Below are 14,456 nucleotides of genomic sequence, written 5' to 3' on the forward strand. Positions count from 1 at the left end.
GCGGATCATTATAATCACCAGATCAATATAATCAGCGGATCAACATATTCACCGGATCAATATAATCACCTGATCAATATAATCACTGGATCATTATAACCACTGGATCATCCCCGGAGATCAGTCTAATCACCGGATCATTATAATCAGCGGATCAATATAATCACCGGATCAATATAATCACTGGATCATCCCCAGAGATCAGTATACTGTAATCTCTGGATCATTATAAGGGTTCGCTCACATAAATCGGATAAGTGCAATCTGGTAACAAAATAATACTTGCATTGCAGTTGGAGCAATGTTAATCAGTCAGAGCTGATCTGAGGGGTTTTCTCGCCTGTATTCGGTCTCAGGAAATAATCTCCGCATACTGCGTATATCGGACGAGACTCGCCAATGCAAGTCTATGGGTGCGAGAAAAAAGTCACACGGAGCATGCGTATGCCTCCGATATTTACAAATACATTACATTCTGTAGCAGAAAACACTGTACATGATTGCAGAATAATAACTGCTGAGAAAAACGCACGTCCTACGGATGCTGGGACACAAGAAATCTCACACTCACACGACATATACAATATCACAAGGATTTCACTCGTCCAACATTTCTGGATGAAAATCAGTGCAATTTTTTATACACAAATGTGAGCATGGCTTAATTCCCAGATCATTACAGTGGCATATAAAAGTTTGGGCACCCCTGGTCAAAATTACTGATACTGTGAATACTTTAGCAAGTTGAAGATTAAATGATCTCTAAAGGTATACAGTTAAAGAGATGACACATCTCCTTCATATTTTAGGTAAAAATAATAATAAAAATTGAAAATATTATATATTAATATCATATATATTATAAAAATAATATTTTACATTTAAGAATTAAAAAAAAAAAGGAAAATGGTCTGATGCAAAAGTTTGTGCACCCTGCATGGCTAGTACCAATGGTAGTAGCACCCCCTTTGGCAAGTATCACAGCTTGTAAGAGCTTTTGTAGCAGCCAAGTGTCTTTCAATTCTTGTTTGAGGGATTTTCCTTAATTCTTCCTTGGAGACATCTTCCAGTTCTGTGAGATTCCTGGCTCGTCTTGCATGCTCTGTTGTTATTTGGAGATGTCTTCCAGTTCTATGAGATTCCTGGCTCATCTTGCATGCTCTGTTCTTATTTGGAGACGTCTTCCAGTTCTGTGAGATTCCTGGCTCGTCTTGCATGCACTGCTCTTCCTTGGAGACGTCTTCCAGTTCTGTGAGATTCCTGGCTTGTCTTGCATGCTCTGTTCTTATTTGGAGACGTCTTCCAGTTCTGTGAGATTCCTGGCTCGTCTTGCATGCACTGCTCTTCCTTGGAGACGTCTTCCAGTTCTGTGAGATTCCTGGCTCGTCTTGCATGCTCTGTTCTTATTAGGAGATGTCTTCCAGTTCTATGACATTCCTGGCTCGTCTTGCATGCTCTGTTCTTATTTGGAGATGTCTTCCAGTTCTATGAGATTCCTGGCTCGTTATGCATGCTCTGTTCTTATTTGGAGATGTCTTCCAGTTCTGTGAGATTCCTGGCTCGTCTTGCATGCCCTTCTCTTCCTTGGAGAGGTCTTCCAGTTCTGTGAGATTCCTGGCTCCTCTTGCATGCTCTGCTCTTCCTTGGAGACGTCTTCGAGTTCTGTGAGATTCCTGGCTCGTCTTGCATTCTCTGCTCTTTTGAGGTCTTGCCATAGATTATCAATGATGTGCAGATCAATGGACTGTGAGGCCATTGTAAAACATTGAGCTTGCTCCTTTTGAGGTCGTCTATTGTGGACTTGATTTTTGTTTAGCATCATTATCCATTTGTAGAAGCCGTCCTCTTTTTCTCTTCTTTTCTCCTCTTTTTCTCTTTTTTTTCTCCTCTTTTCATCCTCAGCTTTTTTACAGATGGTGTTATGTTTGCATCAAGAATTTGTTGAAATTCATTGAATCCATTCTTCCCTCTACCCGTGAAATGTTCCCTGTGCTAATGGCTGCAACACAACCCCAAAGCATGATTGATCCACCCCCATGCTTAATGGCTGGTGAAATATTCTTTCCCTGAAATTCTGTGCCCTTTTTACTCTACACATACCTTTCATCACTGTGGCCACAGATTTCTATTTTAACCTCATCGCTGCACAGGACTTGTTTCCAGAATACATCAGGCTTGTTTAGATGTTCTTTTGCAGACTTCTGACACTGAATTTTATGGTGAGGACGCAGGAGAGGTTTTCTTCTGATGACTCTTCCATGAAGGCCACATTTGAGCAGATGTCTCTGAATAGTAGAACAATATACCACAACTCCAGAGTCTGCTGAATCAAGATGAAGGTCTTTTGCAGTCAGGCAGGGGTACAGATTTTCCTCTCTAGCAATCCTACCTGCAGCTCACTCTCTTCCAGACCCTATCTTCACCTCCACTGTTCCTGATAACTGACATTTCTTAATTACATTTTTTCGAACTGAGGAAAGGGCAACTTGAAAACACATTGCTATCTCCTTATAGCCTTCTCCCACTTTGAGGGCATCACCATTTTCATTTTCAGAGTGCTAGGCAGCTGCTTAGAAGAACACATGGCTGATGTTTATTGGCACAACGTTAGAGGAGGCTGTGTTATGTACTGTAAAGCTGTGAATTTGCATCATCAGATGATAGTGAACAAGTAAGTCATAACACTAGCAGGATAATTGAGGCCTGAACCTTGGTCTAAGTTATCTGAGTACATAAATCTCCAAGGTGCTTAAACTTTTGCATTGGCCCATTTTCCTTTTTGTAATTTTTCAAATGTAAAACATGAAAATATTTTTTTCTTGCCTAAAATACAAAGGAAATGTGTCATCTGTAACTTTCTGCCTTTAGAGATAATTTCATCTGCAACTTGCTTAACTGTTCACGATAACAGTAATTTTGATCAGGGGTGTGCAAACATTTGCATCCCACTGTATATCCACCAGATCCAGTGTCAGACAGGGTCCAGAGAGGTCAGGGGGCCACATTCAGCTGCAGAGCACTATGAGGAGCTGTTGTGCGCGGCGGCCTCCTCTGTCTGCGTCAGATCACAATAGTCTCTGGAGCATTAGAGCAGCAATCCTCCTTACCTTCCTCATGGATGTGGTTCCTTGTCGCTCTATTGCAGAACTCGTGTACCTTAAATCATAAGGAAAAAAACAAATCATAATCCAGAGAGATGACCCCCTGCAATAAGCATTTTTTTTCTTTTTCCTATCTCCAGAGACATCCAAAGCTGCAGTAAATATCCCCTGATTAGCCGTCATTACAGAACAGTGCGTTATGGGAGCAGAAGTTTGAATGCAGCTCTGGATGTGGCTGCAGTATAGTCCGAGTGGTGAGAAAGTAACAAAACGTCATGTATATTTAGATCGCGGAGCGGTAAATTAAAGACGTTTAAAAGGGGTTTCCCACAAATGAAGCTGATTATAATCAAAAGATTTTGCAATAATAATAACTTCCACAATTGGAGGTTATATAAAATGTTCCTTATATATGTGCCACTGCTGTGTACTGTGTAATGGCCGTGTCTGATTATACAGGGACATGGTCTAATTATACCACACCTCCTGGGGCAGGGAGGACGAAAAAAGTATACAGACAGAGCACAGGATCATAACTGAGTCTTTCTGTGAGGTAAAACATTTCTCTGCCTGTTTAAAAAAAATGTTTTACCTGACAGAAAGAATTAGCTCTGATCCTGTGCTGTAATATTTGTTTTCATTTTTCATCCTCCCCGACCCAGGAGATGTGGTATGATCAGACCATGTCCTCTACGGTCAGACACGGCCATTACACAGTACATAGCAGGGGCACCCTGTACAGTCAGACACGGCCATTACACAGTACATAGCAGGGACACCCTGTACAGTCAGACACGGCCATTACACAGTACATAGCAGGGGCACCATGTACAGTCCGACATGGCCATTACACAGTATATAGCAGGGGCACCCTGTATGGTCAGACACGGCCATCACACAGTACATAGCAGGGACACCCTGTACAGTCCGACACGGCCATTACACAGTACATAGCAGGGGCAACCTGTACAGTCAGACACGGCCATTACACAGTACATAGCAGGGACACCCTGTACAGTCCGACACGGCCATTACACAGTACATAGCAGGGGCACCCTGTACAGTCAGACACGGTCATTACACAGGACATAGCAGGGGCACCCTGTACAGTCAGATACGGCCATTACACAGGACATAGCAGGGGCACCCTGTACAGTCAGACACGGTCATTACACAGGACATAGCAGGGGCACCCTGTACAGTCAGACACGGCCATTACACAGGACATAGCAGGGGCACCCTGTATGGTCAGACACGGCCATTACACAGTACATAGCAGGGACACCCTGTACAGTCCGACACGGCCATTACACAGTACATAGCAGGGGCACCCTGTACAGTCAGACACGGCCATTACACAGTACATAGCAGGGGCACCCTGTACAGTCAGACACGGCCATTACACAGGACATAGCAGGGGCACCCTGTACAGTCAGACACGGTCATTACACAGGACATAGCAGGGGCACCCTGTACAGTCAGATACGGCCATTACACAGGACATAGCAGGGGCACCCTGTACAGTCAGACACGGCCATTACACAGGACATAGCAGGGGCACCCTGTACAGTCAGACACGTCCATTACACAGGACATAGCAGGGGCACCCTGTACAGTCAGACACGGCCATTACACAGGACATAGCAGGGGCACCCTGTACAGTCAGACACGGCCATTACACAGGACATAGCAGGGGCACCCTGTACAGTCAGACACGGTCATTACACAGGACATAGCAGGGGCACCCTGTACAGTCAGACACGGCCATTACACAGGACATAGCAGGGGCACCCTGTATGGTCAGACACGGCTATTACACAGTACATAGCAGGGGCACCCTGTACAGTCAGACACGGTCATTACACAGGACATAGCAGGGGCACCCTGTACAGTCAGACACGGCCATTACACAGGACATAGCAGGGGCACCCTGTATGGTCAGACACGGCCATTACACAGTACATAGCAGGGGCACATATATAAGATCTCAGCACAGGAACATTTTACATAACATCCAATTGTGAAAACTATTCTTATTCCAAGACTGATTAAAATAAACTTTGTTCGTGGGAAAACTCCTTAATAAGTGTCTGGACTCAGTCTTAGCTGCTGTTCTCTGTTATCTGTCAGGATACGTTATTTTTGTGATGTGTTAATACATTTTGTTGAACTCAGGATCAGAACAGACAGAAACTGTGGATGAAAAAGGTGACACCGGCCCCTCCCCCACTCATATACTGTAAATGCATTATGTCAGGAGGAAGAAAAAACAGGAAAATAGAATAAAAATAAGACTAACTCTGGAGCAAGGAACATCCCACAGGTCACATCACCGACAGCCAGCAACGACAGATCCGTGACTGGTCAGAGCTTAGACCGAGATCATCATCCTCATCACTATCATCGTCCTCATCATCATCATCCTCATCACTATCATCTTCATCATCCTCCTCATCACTATCATCCTCATCATCCTCCTCATCACTATCATCATACCCATCATCATCACAATTGTTCTCCGCATCATCATCATCATCCTCATCATCACTATCATCCTCCTCCTCATCATCACCCATCACTATCATCCTCATCATCCTCCTCATCATCACAATTATAGTCCTCTTCATCATCCTCATCACCACAATCATCCTTCTCATTACTATCATCCTCATCATTCTCCTCATCATCACAATTATTCTCCTCATCATCATCCTCCTCATCATCACCATCTTCATCACAATCATTCTTCTCCTCCTCCTCCTCATCATCATCATCATGCTCTCCATCATCCTCCCCCTCTCCATCATCCTCCCCCTCCCCATCATTCTCCCCATCATCCTCACCCTCCCCATCATACTCATCATCACTATCATCCTCATCATCCTCCTCATCATCACAATTATAGTCCTCCTCATCATCATCCTCATCACTATCATCATCCTCATCACCACAATCATCCTTCTCATTACTATCATCCTCATCATTCTCCTCATCATCACAATTATTTTCCTCATCATCATCCTCCTCATCATCACCATCTTCATCACAATCATTCTTCCCCTCCCCCTCCCCATCATACTAATCATCACTATCTACATCAGAATCTTCCGCATCATCATCATCACAATCATTCTTCTCATCACTATCTTTATTACAATCATCCTCCTCCTCATCATCATTATCAGTAAAATAACAATTTATAAATATATAATATACAAATATATACATAATCATTTTTCTCGTCACCACAATCGTCATCTTTAATCACCATCAATATAATAATCCCCCCATCATCCCCATCACCTCCACCCTCCTTGTATATCTATGGCAGGAATGAGTGGCGTTTTGCTTAACCTATCACAGGCCATCCATGATTTGGTGAGAACCTTTGCTCTCCGTAGTCACTGGCTCCGCCGGCTGTGAGGCTACGGTCGGTCCAGCTCCGCCGGCTGTGAGGCTACGGTCGGTCCAGCTCCGCCGGCTGTGAGGCTACGGTCGGTCCAGCTCCGCCGGCTGTGAGGCTACGGTCGGTCCAGCTCCGCTGGCTGTGAGGTTACGGTCGGTCCAGCTCCGCCGCCTGTGAGGCTACGGTCGGTCCAGCTCCGCCAGCTGTGAGGCTACGGTCGGTCCAGCTCCGCCGGCTGTGAGGTTACGGTCGGTCCAGCTCCGCCGGCTGTGAGGCTACGGTTGGTCCAGCTCCGCCGGCTGTGAGGCTACGGTCGGTCCAGCTCCGCCAGCTGTGAGGTTACGGTCGGTCCAGCTCCGCCGGCTGTGAGGTTACGGTCGGTCCAGCTCCGCCGGCTGTGAGACTACGGTCGATCCAGCTCCGCCGGCTGTGAGGTTACAGTCGGTCCAGCTCCGCCGGCTGTGAGGTTACAGTCGGTCCAGCTCTGCCGGCTGTGAGGTTAGTCGGTCCAGCTCTGCCAGCTGTGAGGTTACAGTCGGTCCAGCTCCGCCGGCTGTGAGGTTACAGTCGGTCCAGCTCCGCCGGCTGTGAGGTTACGGTCGGTCCAGCTCCGCCGGCTGTGAGGTTACAGTCGGTCCAGCTCTGCCGGCTGTGAGGTTACAGTCGGTCCAGCTCCGCCGGCTGTGAGGTTACGGTCGGTCCAGCTCTGCCGGCTGTGAGGTTACAGTCGGTCCAGCTCCGCCGGCTGTGAGGTTACAGTCGGTCCAGCTCCGCCGGCTGTGAGGTTACGGTCGGTCCAGCTCCGCCGGCTGTGAGGTTACAGTCGGTCCAGCTCTGCCGGTTGTGAGGCTACAGTCGGTCCAGCTCCGCCGGCTGTGAGGTTACAGTCGGTCCAGCTCCGCCGGCTGTGAGGTTACGGTCGGTCCAGCTCCGCCGGCTGTGAGGTTACAGTCGGTCCAGCTCCGCCGGCTGTGAGGCTACAGTCGGTCCAGCTCCGCCGGCTGTGAGGTTACAGTCGGTCCAGCTCTGCCGGCTGTGAGGTTACGGTCGGTCCAGCTCCGCCGGTTGTGAGGCTACGGTCAGTCCATCTCCGCCGGCTGTGAGGTTACGGTCGGTTCATCTCCACCGCGTCCAATTAGTGCTAATAAGGGTGCCACATCTGCCTCACCTGCCCGGGGTTAATTCTTCCCTTGTACACAGACATGGCGATGTTCTGCTCCAGATATCAGAGCTGCACATCTCGCTCCAGTTCTGTCACTTTGTTACAATGTATCAGTGCAGACAAGTATCAGTCTGGGGTTCAGGCTTGGCCTGGATTCATCTGTAGCAAACCCTCAGCTGTGAGATGTATGAGATTGAGATGGGTTTTCAGCCTCTGAAGTGACACTGACAGCAAGCAGAGATCTTGAATTTGGTGATAAAGTAAAGCCTAAATGACATTTCAGAACTTTTTTGCTGCCGATAGAGATTCCTCCCTGCCCCGGTGTGCGCCACTTATTGTCGGATCCCCCCTTTATCCCTCTCCCTCCAGAGTGACCCTTGGTCATTTTAGGACTTCATTGCCCAATGTTAGCGGGAATGTCAATGTTTCATGAAAACCGGATGAATAATGAATTAGGTAAAGTTACAGAAATGAGGAAACCTCTCACAGACCGGATCCATAATTGATGCGGAGTGCCGCTGTAACATTGCAGCACACGGCTCCTCCCCGACCGCGCGGCCTCATCGTATCCTGCGGCGTCTGGGAAGACGTGAAGTCGCTATTTGTGATCCCCGGGGACAGCGAGACAATAACGGAGCGGCCTCCATCATGGACGCAATGAATAATTCATGGTCAGATCCGCCCCATTCATGTACAATGTAACCAACAGCAGCTTCTGCCGTGCTGTGTGAGGGGCGCACAGGTGTCCTGGCCGTGTGAGGGGCGCACAGGTGTCCTGGCCGTGTGAGGGGCGCACAGGTGTCCTGGCCGTGTGAGGGGCGCACAGGTGTCTTGGCAGTGTGAGGGGCACACAGGTGTGCTGGCCATGTGAGGGGCGCACAGGTGTCCTGGCAGTGTGAGGGGCGCACAGGTGTCCTGGCAGTGTGAGGGGCGCACAGGTGTGCTGGCCGTGTGAGGGGCGCACAGGTGTCCTTGCAGTGTGAGGGGCGCACAGGTGTCCTGGCCGTGTGAGGGGCACATAGTCCCCTGAATGTAAAGTTCTTATTCAATGACAGCAAGCAGAGCGGACCAAATCTTAAAGGGCCGGCGTCCAGCTCAATCATTGTATCACAACACGCTCTGTAATCTTCTAATAGACTTTGTGCTTTAATTGTTCTTCATTTTTAAAACATCTGCTTTCTGTCAGTGAATGAAAACACTGCTGTTTACATCCGAAGGCTAATAACAGACCTTGGCCTAATTTCTCTAATATCTGGGGGTTTGGTACAATGGTATAAATCCTGTGTGATCTGAACCCCTCTGCAGTACAAATCACGCTGATAACCTGACAGTTGTTACAATGTGTCAGTCTGGAGTCCACATAAGATTGCATTGTATCAATGTGAAAATGTCACAGAATGCGCAGAGCCCCAGAGCTGCTGTCGTGGGGTGACCCTAGAATAACCGAGGTGGATCCCCCGGACCTCACCCCCTGCAGCACCACATAGCGCTGTATCTAGAGATGGCGGCTCAGGTACATCGTATACACTACGTGTCACATTCAGTGAGCGCTGCAGGATTACATTATTATACAGAGGGATATTGATGTTACTTATTTCACCGCTGATCTTTCTATTAGTTCATTTATTTCCTTTCTGCTCCATCCCCTCCCCCGTATTCTTGACCATAATACATTGAATTGACGTCCAGCGAGCGGCTGATACATAGTAATAAAGATGAATTACCTCTCAGAGTCGCCCCCGATTGTGTCGCCCGCTCTCTGCAAAGGAGAAAGTGAAAAACATTTAGTAACGTGATGAGAGGAGAAAAAGAAACCGAATCATAGATACAAAGTGACAAAGTGACAGAGCGAGGGTCCGGAGTCAGGAAGTGAAGACCGAAACACAGAAACCAACAGTCACATGTAACCAGAGGGATGAACGGCCGAGCCCAGAAATAAAGACATCTGACAGCACAATCACCGACAGCCCGACTCCATCATCCAGTAACACAGATAGAAGAACAATAAAGAGTACATTGCATTACTGATCCAGAGTTACATCCCGCATTATACTCCAGAGCTGCACTCACTATTCTACAGATCCTGAGTTACCGCCTGTATTATACTCCAGAGCTGCACTCACTATTCTACAGATCCTGAGTTACCGCCTGTATTATACTCCAGAGCTGCACTCACTATTCTGCTGATCCAGAGTTACATCCCGCATTATACTCCAGAGCTGCACTCACTATTCTACAGATCCTGAGTTACCGCCTGTATTATACTCCAGAGCTGCACTCACTATTCTGCTGATCCTGAGTTACATCCCGCATTATACTCCAGAGCTGCACTCACTATTCTACTGATCCTGAGTTACCTCCTGTATTATACTCCAGAGCTGCACTCACTATTCTGCTGGTGCAGTCACTGTGTACATACATTACATTACTGATCCTGAGTTACCTCCTGTATTATACTCCAGAGCTGCACTCACTATTCTGCTGGTGCAGTCACTGTGTACATACATTACATTACTGATCCTGAGTTACCTCCTGTATTATACTCCAGAGCTGCACTCACTATTCTGCTGGTGCAGTCACTGTGTACATACATTACATTACTGATCCTGAGTTATCTCCTATATTATACTCCAGAGCTGCACTCACTATTCTGCAGGTGCAGTCACTGTGTACATACATTACATTACTGATCCTGAGTTACCTCCTGTATTATACTCCAGAGCTGCACTCACTATTCTGCTGGTGCAGTCACTGTGTACATACATTACATTACTGATCCTGAGTTACCTCCTGTATTATACTCCAGAGCTGCACTCACTATTCTGCTGGTGCAGTCACTGTGTACATACATTACATTACTGATCCTGAGTTACCTCCTGTATTATACTCCAGAGCTGCACTCACTATTCTGCTGGTGCAGTCACTGTGTACATACATTACATTACTGATCCTGAGTTACCTCCTATATTATACTCCAGAGCTGCACTCACTATTCTGCTGGTGCAGTCACTGTGTACATACATTACATTACTGATCCTGAGTTATCTCCTATATTATACTCCAGAGCTGCACTCACTATTCTGCAGGTGCAGTCACTGTGTACATACATTACATTACTGATCCTGAGTTATCTCCTATATTATACTCCAGAGCTGCACTCACTATTCTGCAGGTGCAGTCACTGTGTACATACATTACATTACTGATCCTGAGTTACCTCCTGTATTATACTCCAGAGCTGCACTCACTGTTCTGCTGGTGCAGTCACTGTGTACATACATTACATTACTGATCCTGAGTTACCTCCTGTATTATACTCCAGAGCTGCACTCACTGTTCTGCCGGTGCAGTCACTGTGTACATACATTACATTACTGATCCTGAGTTACCTCCTGTATTATACTCCAGAGCTGCACTCACTATTCTGCTGGTGGAGTCACTGTGTACATACATTACTGATCCTGTACTGATCCTGAGTTACCTCCTGCATTATACTCCAGAGCTGCACTCACTATTCTGCTGGTGCAGTCACTGTGTACATACATTACTGATCCTGTACTGATCCTGAGTTACCTCCTGCATTATACTCCAGAGCTGCACTCACTATTTGTAGCGACAAAGGGGAAGTTTTATAATACATATGGAGAAAATAGATGCTCCACCTGTTCTATACAGATTTGCGGTTACTCAGGAGATATCTCATTCCTTGTCTGGGCACCAGCAGCAGTTCCCGGTCACTATTCAATTGCCCCCATACCGCTTTGACCCCTCTGCTTGCCCAGTATGGTCCCTGTGTGAAGCCCCCGGCAGCCCTATATCACCTGGTTACATAACATTGTGTTTATCACCAGCATTCTATTATCATGAATGGTGAAACTCCAACAACATGAATGAAATAAAAATCTCAAAACAATATTTGTTAGTGGACAATTCCTTTAAGAAGGCGCCGCTCAGTGCACTGCGGGTCTTATGATGACAGCTCCTAAGTAGCAGCTCTGATAACTGCATAAAAAATAAAACTAAAAAAAGAGGAACAAGATGAGGACAGAAGTCGCAGCACTGAACAAGTTAATGAGCAGCGTGACTGCGAGCTCCTGAGCAAAGCACTAACCCCAATAACCAGGGTCCCTCGATACCAGTAATCGTCCGCGCTCCTGGTGGGCGTTCTCACTTCCCCTTTCCAGGACAGGTGTATGTTGGGGGTCTGTCGTGTGTAGGTGAACCCCTCCCCCAATTCTGGATGGTTTGCAGACATTTTTACTCTTTGAATTTTCCACCTTAAAGTTGTAACAGATTTAAGTTTTGCATCTTAGGAGTCAGGGGCTGAAATACGACTGCAGCGTCCATCATTCTGCCCAATCCAGTGCACTCACACGACAGGGAGCGGATCCCAGAGCTGCTGCAAAAGGGGGATCACTGACACCATGAAGGGCTGCTGACAGTATTCAGATTGCAGCTCTGAATGTGCCTGAAGTAATACAGGAGGTAACTCAGGATCAGTAATGTAATGTATGTGCACAGTGACTGCACCAGCAGAATAGTGAGTGCAGCTCTGGAGTATAATACAGGAGGTAACTCAGGATCAGTAATGTAATGTATGTACACAGTGACTGCACCAGCAGAATAGTGAGTGCAGCTCTGGAGTATAATACAGGAGGTAACTCAGGATCAGTAATGTAATGTATGTGCACAGTGACTGCACCAGCAGAATAGTGAGTGCAGCTCTGGAGTATAATACAGGAGGTAACTCAGGATCAGTAATGTAATGTATGTACACAGTGACTGCACCTGCAGAATAGTGAGTGCAGCTCTGGAGTATAATACAGGATGTAATTCAGGATCAGTAATGTAATGTATGTGCACAGTGACTGCACCAGCAGAATAGTGAGTGCAGCTCTGGAGTATAGTACAGGAGGTAATTCAGAGGCACTATGAGACAGTACAGTTTATGTAAAATTACAGGACATTGTATTTGGTGCCATTAGTCGGGCTCAGGTGGACAGGAATCCTTCTATACTCCGGGGCTGGTATGTGCACCATGGCGCCGGGTTTTCTCTCTGCTCAGTTATTGCGATATTACACTGATGTCTTGTTCAGGGTGAAATGTTTTGGGGATAAAGCTGAGACGTTGAGTGCAGCGCTGCCCCATAACTATGATGAACAGGAGCTACTGAAGACGTCTCAGCGGCCGCCGTGGTAACTCCATTGACCTTGATGCTATAAAGTGGAATGTATATTGCAGGTGAAGGCGTCAGATGGAGATACGAGGATTGTGCGCCCAGTACACGGCAATAATCCATCAGCTCCTGACATTACAAAATCCTAATTATGGCAAACAACAGGTTAATGACATAAACACAACTTCCAAAATATGATGATACCTAATTACAGTGTTGATTGCGCAGCACAGAGCATTTCAGGAAAACCATCTGTTGATCTTGTGGGATATACAGAGAAGCAGGGGCAAGCAACACAGCAGTAGCCTGCTGATACCATGGGGCCAGAGACCGTGAGCTACATGGAGGAAGGAGCAAGTCCCAGCAGCACAGAGGATGTCAGGAGAGGAGGCTGCTGATCTTATAGGAGGTCACAGGCTGAATACAGGAGGTGCAGAGGCCACAGCAGCACAGAGGATGTCAGAAGAGGAGGCTGCTGATCTTATAGGAGGTCACAGGCTGAATACAGAAAGGAGCAGAGGCCACAGCAGCACAGAGGATGTCAGGAGAGGATAGCGCTGATCTTATAGGAGGTCACAGGCTGAATACAGGAGGAGCAGAGGCCACAGCAGCACAGAGGATGTCAGGAGAGGAGGACGCTGATCTTATAAAAAGTCACAGGCTGAATACAGGAGGGAGCAGAGTCCACAGCAGCACAGAGGATGTCAGGAGAGGAAAGCACTAATCTTATAGGAGGTCACAGGCTGAATACAGGAGGAGCAGAGGCCACAGCAGCACAGAAGATGTCAGGAGAGGAGGGCACTGATCTTATAGGAGGTCACAGGCTGAATACAGGAGGGAGCAATGTCCACAGCAGCACAGAGGATGTCAGGAGAGGAGGACGCTGATATTATAGGAGGTCACAGAATGAATACAGGAGGAGCAGAGTCCACAGCAGCACAAAGGATGTCAGGAGAGGAGAGCACTGATCTTATAGGAGGTCACAGGCTGAATACAGGAGGAGCAGAGGCCACAGCAGCACAGAGGATGTCAGGAGAGGAGGGCACTGATCTTATAGGAGGTCACAGGCTGAATACAGGAGGAGCAGAGGCCACAGCAGCACAGAGGATGTCAGAAGAGGAGGGCACTGATCTTATAGGAGGTCACAGGCTGAATACAAGAGGGAGCAGAGACCACAGCAGCACAGAGGATGTCAGGAGAGGAGGACACTGATATTATAGAAGGTCACAGGCTGAATACAGGAGGGAGCAATGTCCACAGCAGCACAGAGGATGTCAGGAGAGGAGGACGCTGATATTATAGGAGGTCACAGGCTGATTACAGGAGGAGCAGAGTCCACAGCAGCACAGAGGATGTCAGGAGAGGAGGACGCTGATATTATAGGACGTCACAGGCTGAATACAGGAGGAGCAGAGGCCACAGCAGCACAGAGAATGTCAGGAGAGGAGGACACTGATCCTATAGGAGGTCACAGGCTGAATACAGTATGAAGCTGAGTCCACAGCAGCACAGACGATGTCAGGAGAGGAGGATGCTGATATTATAGGAGGTCACAGGCTGAATACAGGAGGGAGCAGTGTCCACAGCAGCACAGAGGATGTCAGGAGAGG

General features: G+C 47.4%; 1 protein-coding gene across 3 annotated transcripts in view; it reads right to left on the minus strand.

Moving 5' to 3' along the window:
- LOC142250831 (connector enhancer of kinase suppressor of ras 2-like) overlaps nucleotides 1-14,456 on the minus strand; it is a 405,387-nt gene that overhangs the window by 42,761 nt on the left and 348,170 nt on the right. For all 3 annotated transcript variants that reach the window (XM_075323079.1, XM_075323076.1, XM_075323077.1), the window contains exons 14-15: nucleotides 9,394-9,428; nucleotides 3,108-3,156 (exon numbers count right to left, since the gene is read on the minus strand). In XM_075323079.1, coding sequence (XP_075179194.1) covers nucleotides 3,108-3,156; nucleotides 9,394-9,428 — 84 coding nt within the window. The remainder of the gene's footprint in view (nucleotides 1-3,107; nucleotides 3,157-9,393; nucleotides 9,429-14,456) is intronic.

The sequence above is a fragment of the Anomaloglossus baeobatrachus genome, chromosome 9 (assembly GCF_048569485.1).
Source record: "Anomaloglossus baeobatrachus isolate aAnoBae1 chromosome 9, aAnoBae1.hap1, whole genome shotgun sequence".
Classification (NCBI taxonomy): Eukaryota; Metazoa; Chordata; class Amphibia; order Anura; family Aromobatidae; genus Anomaloglossus; species Anomaloglossus baeobatrachus.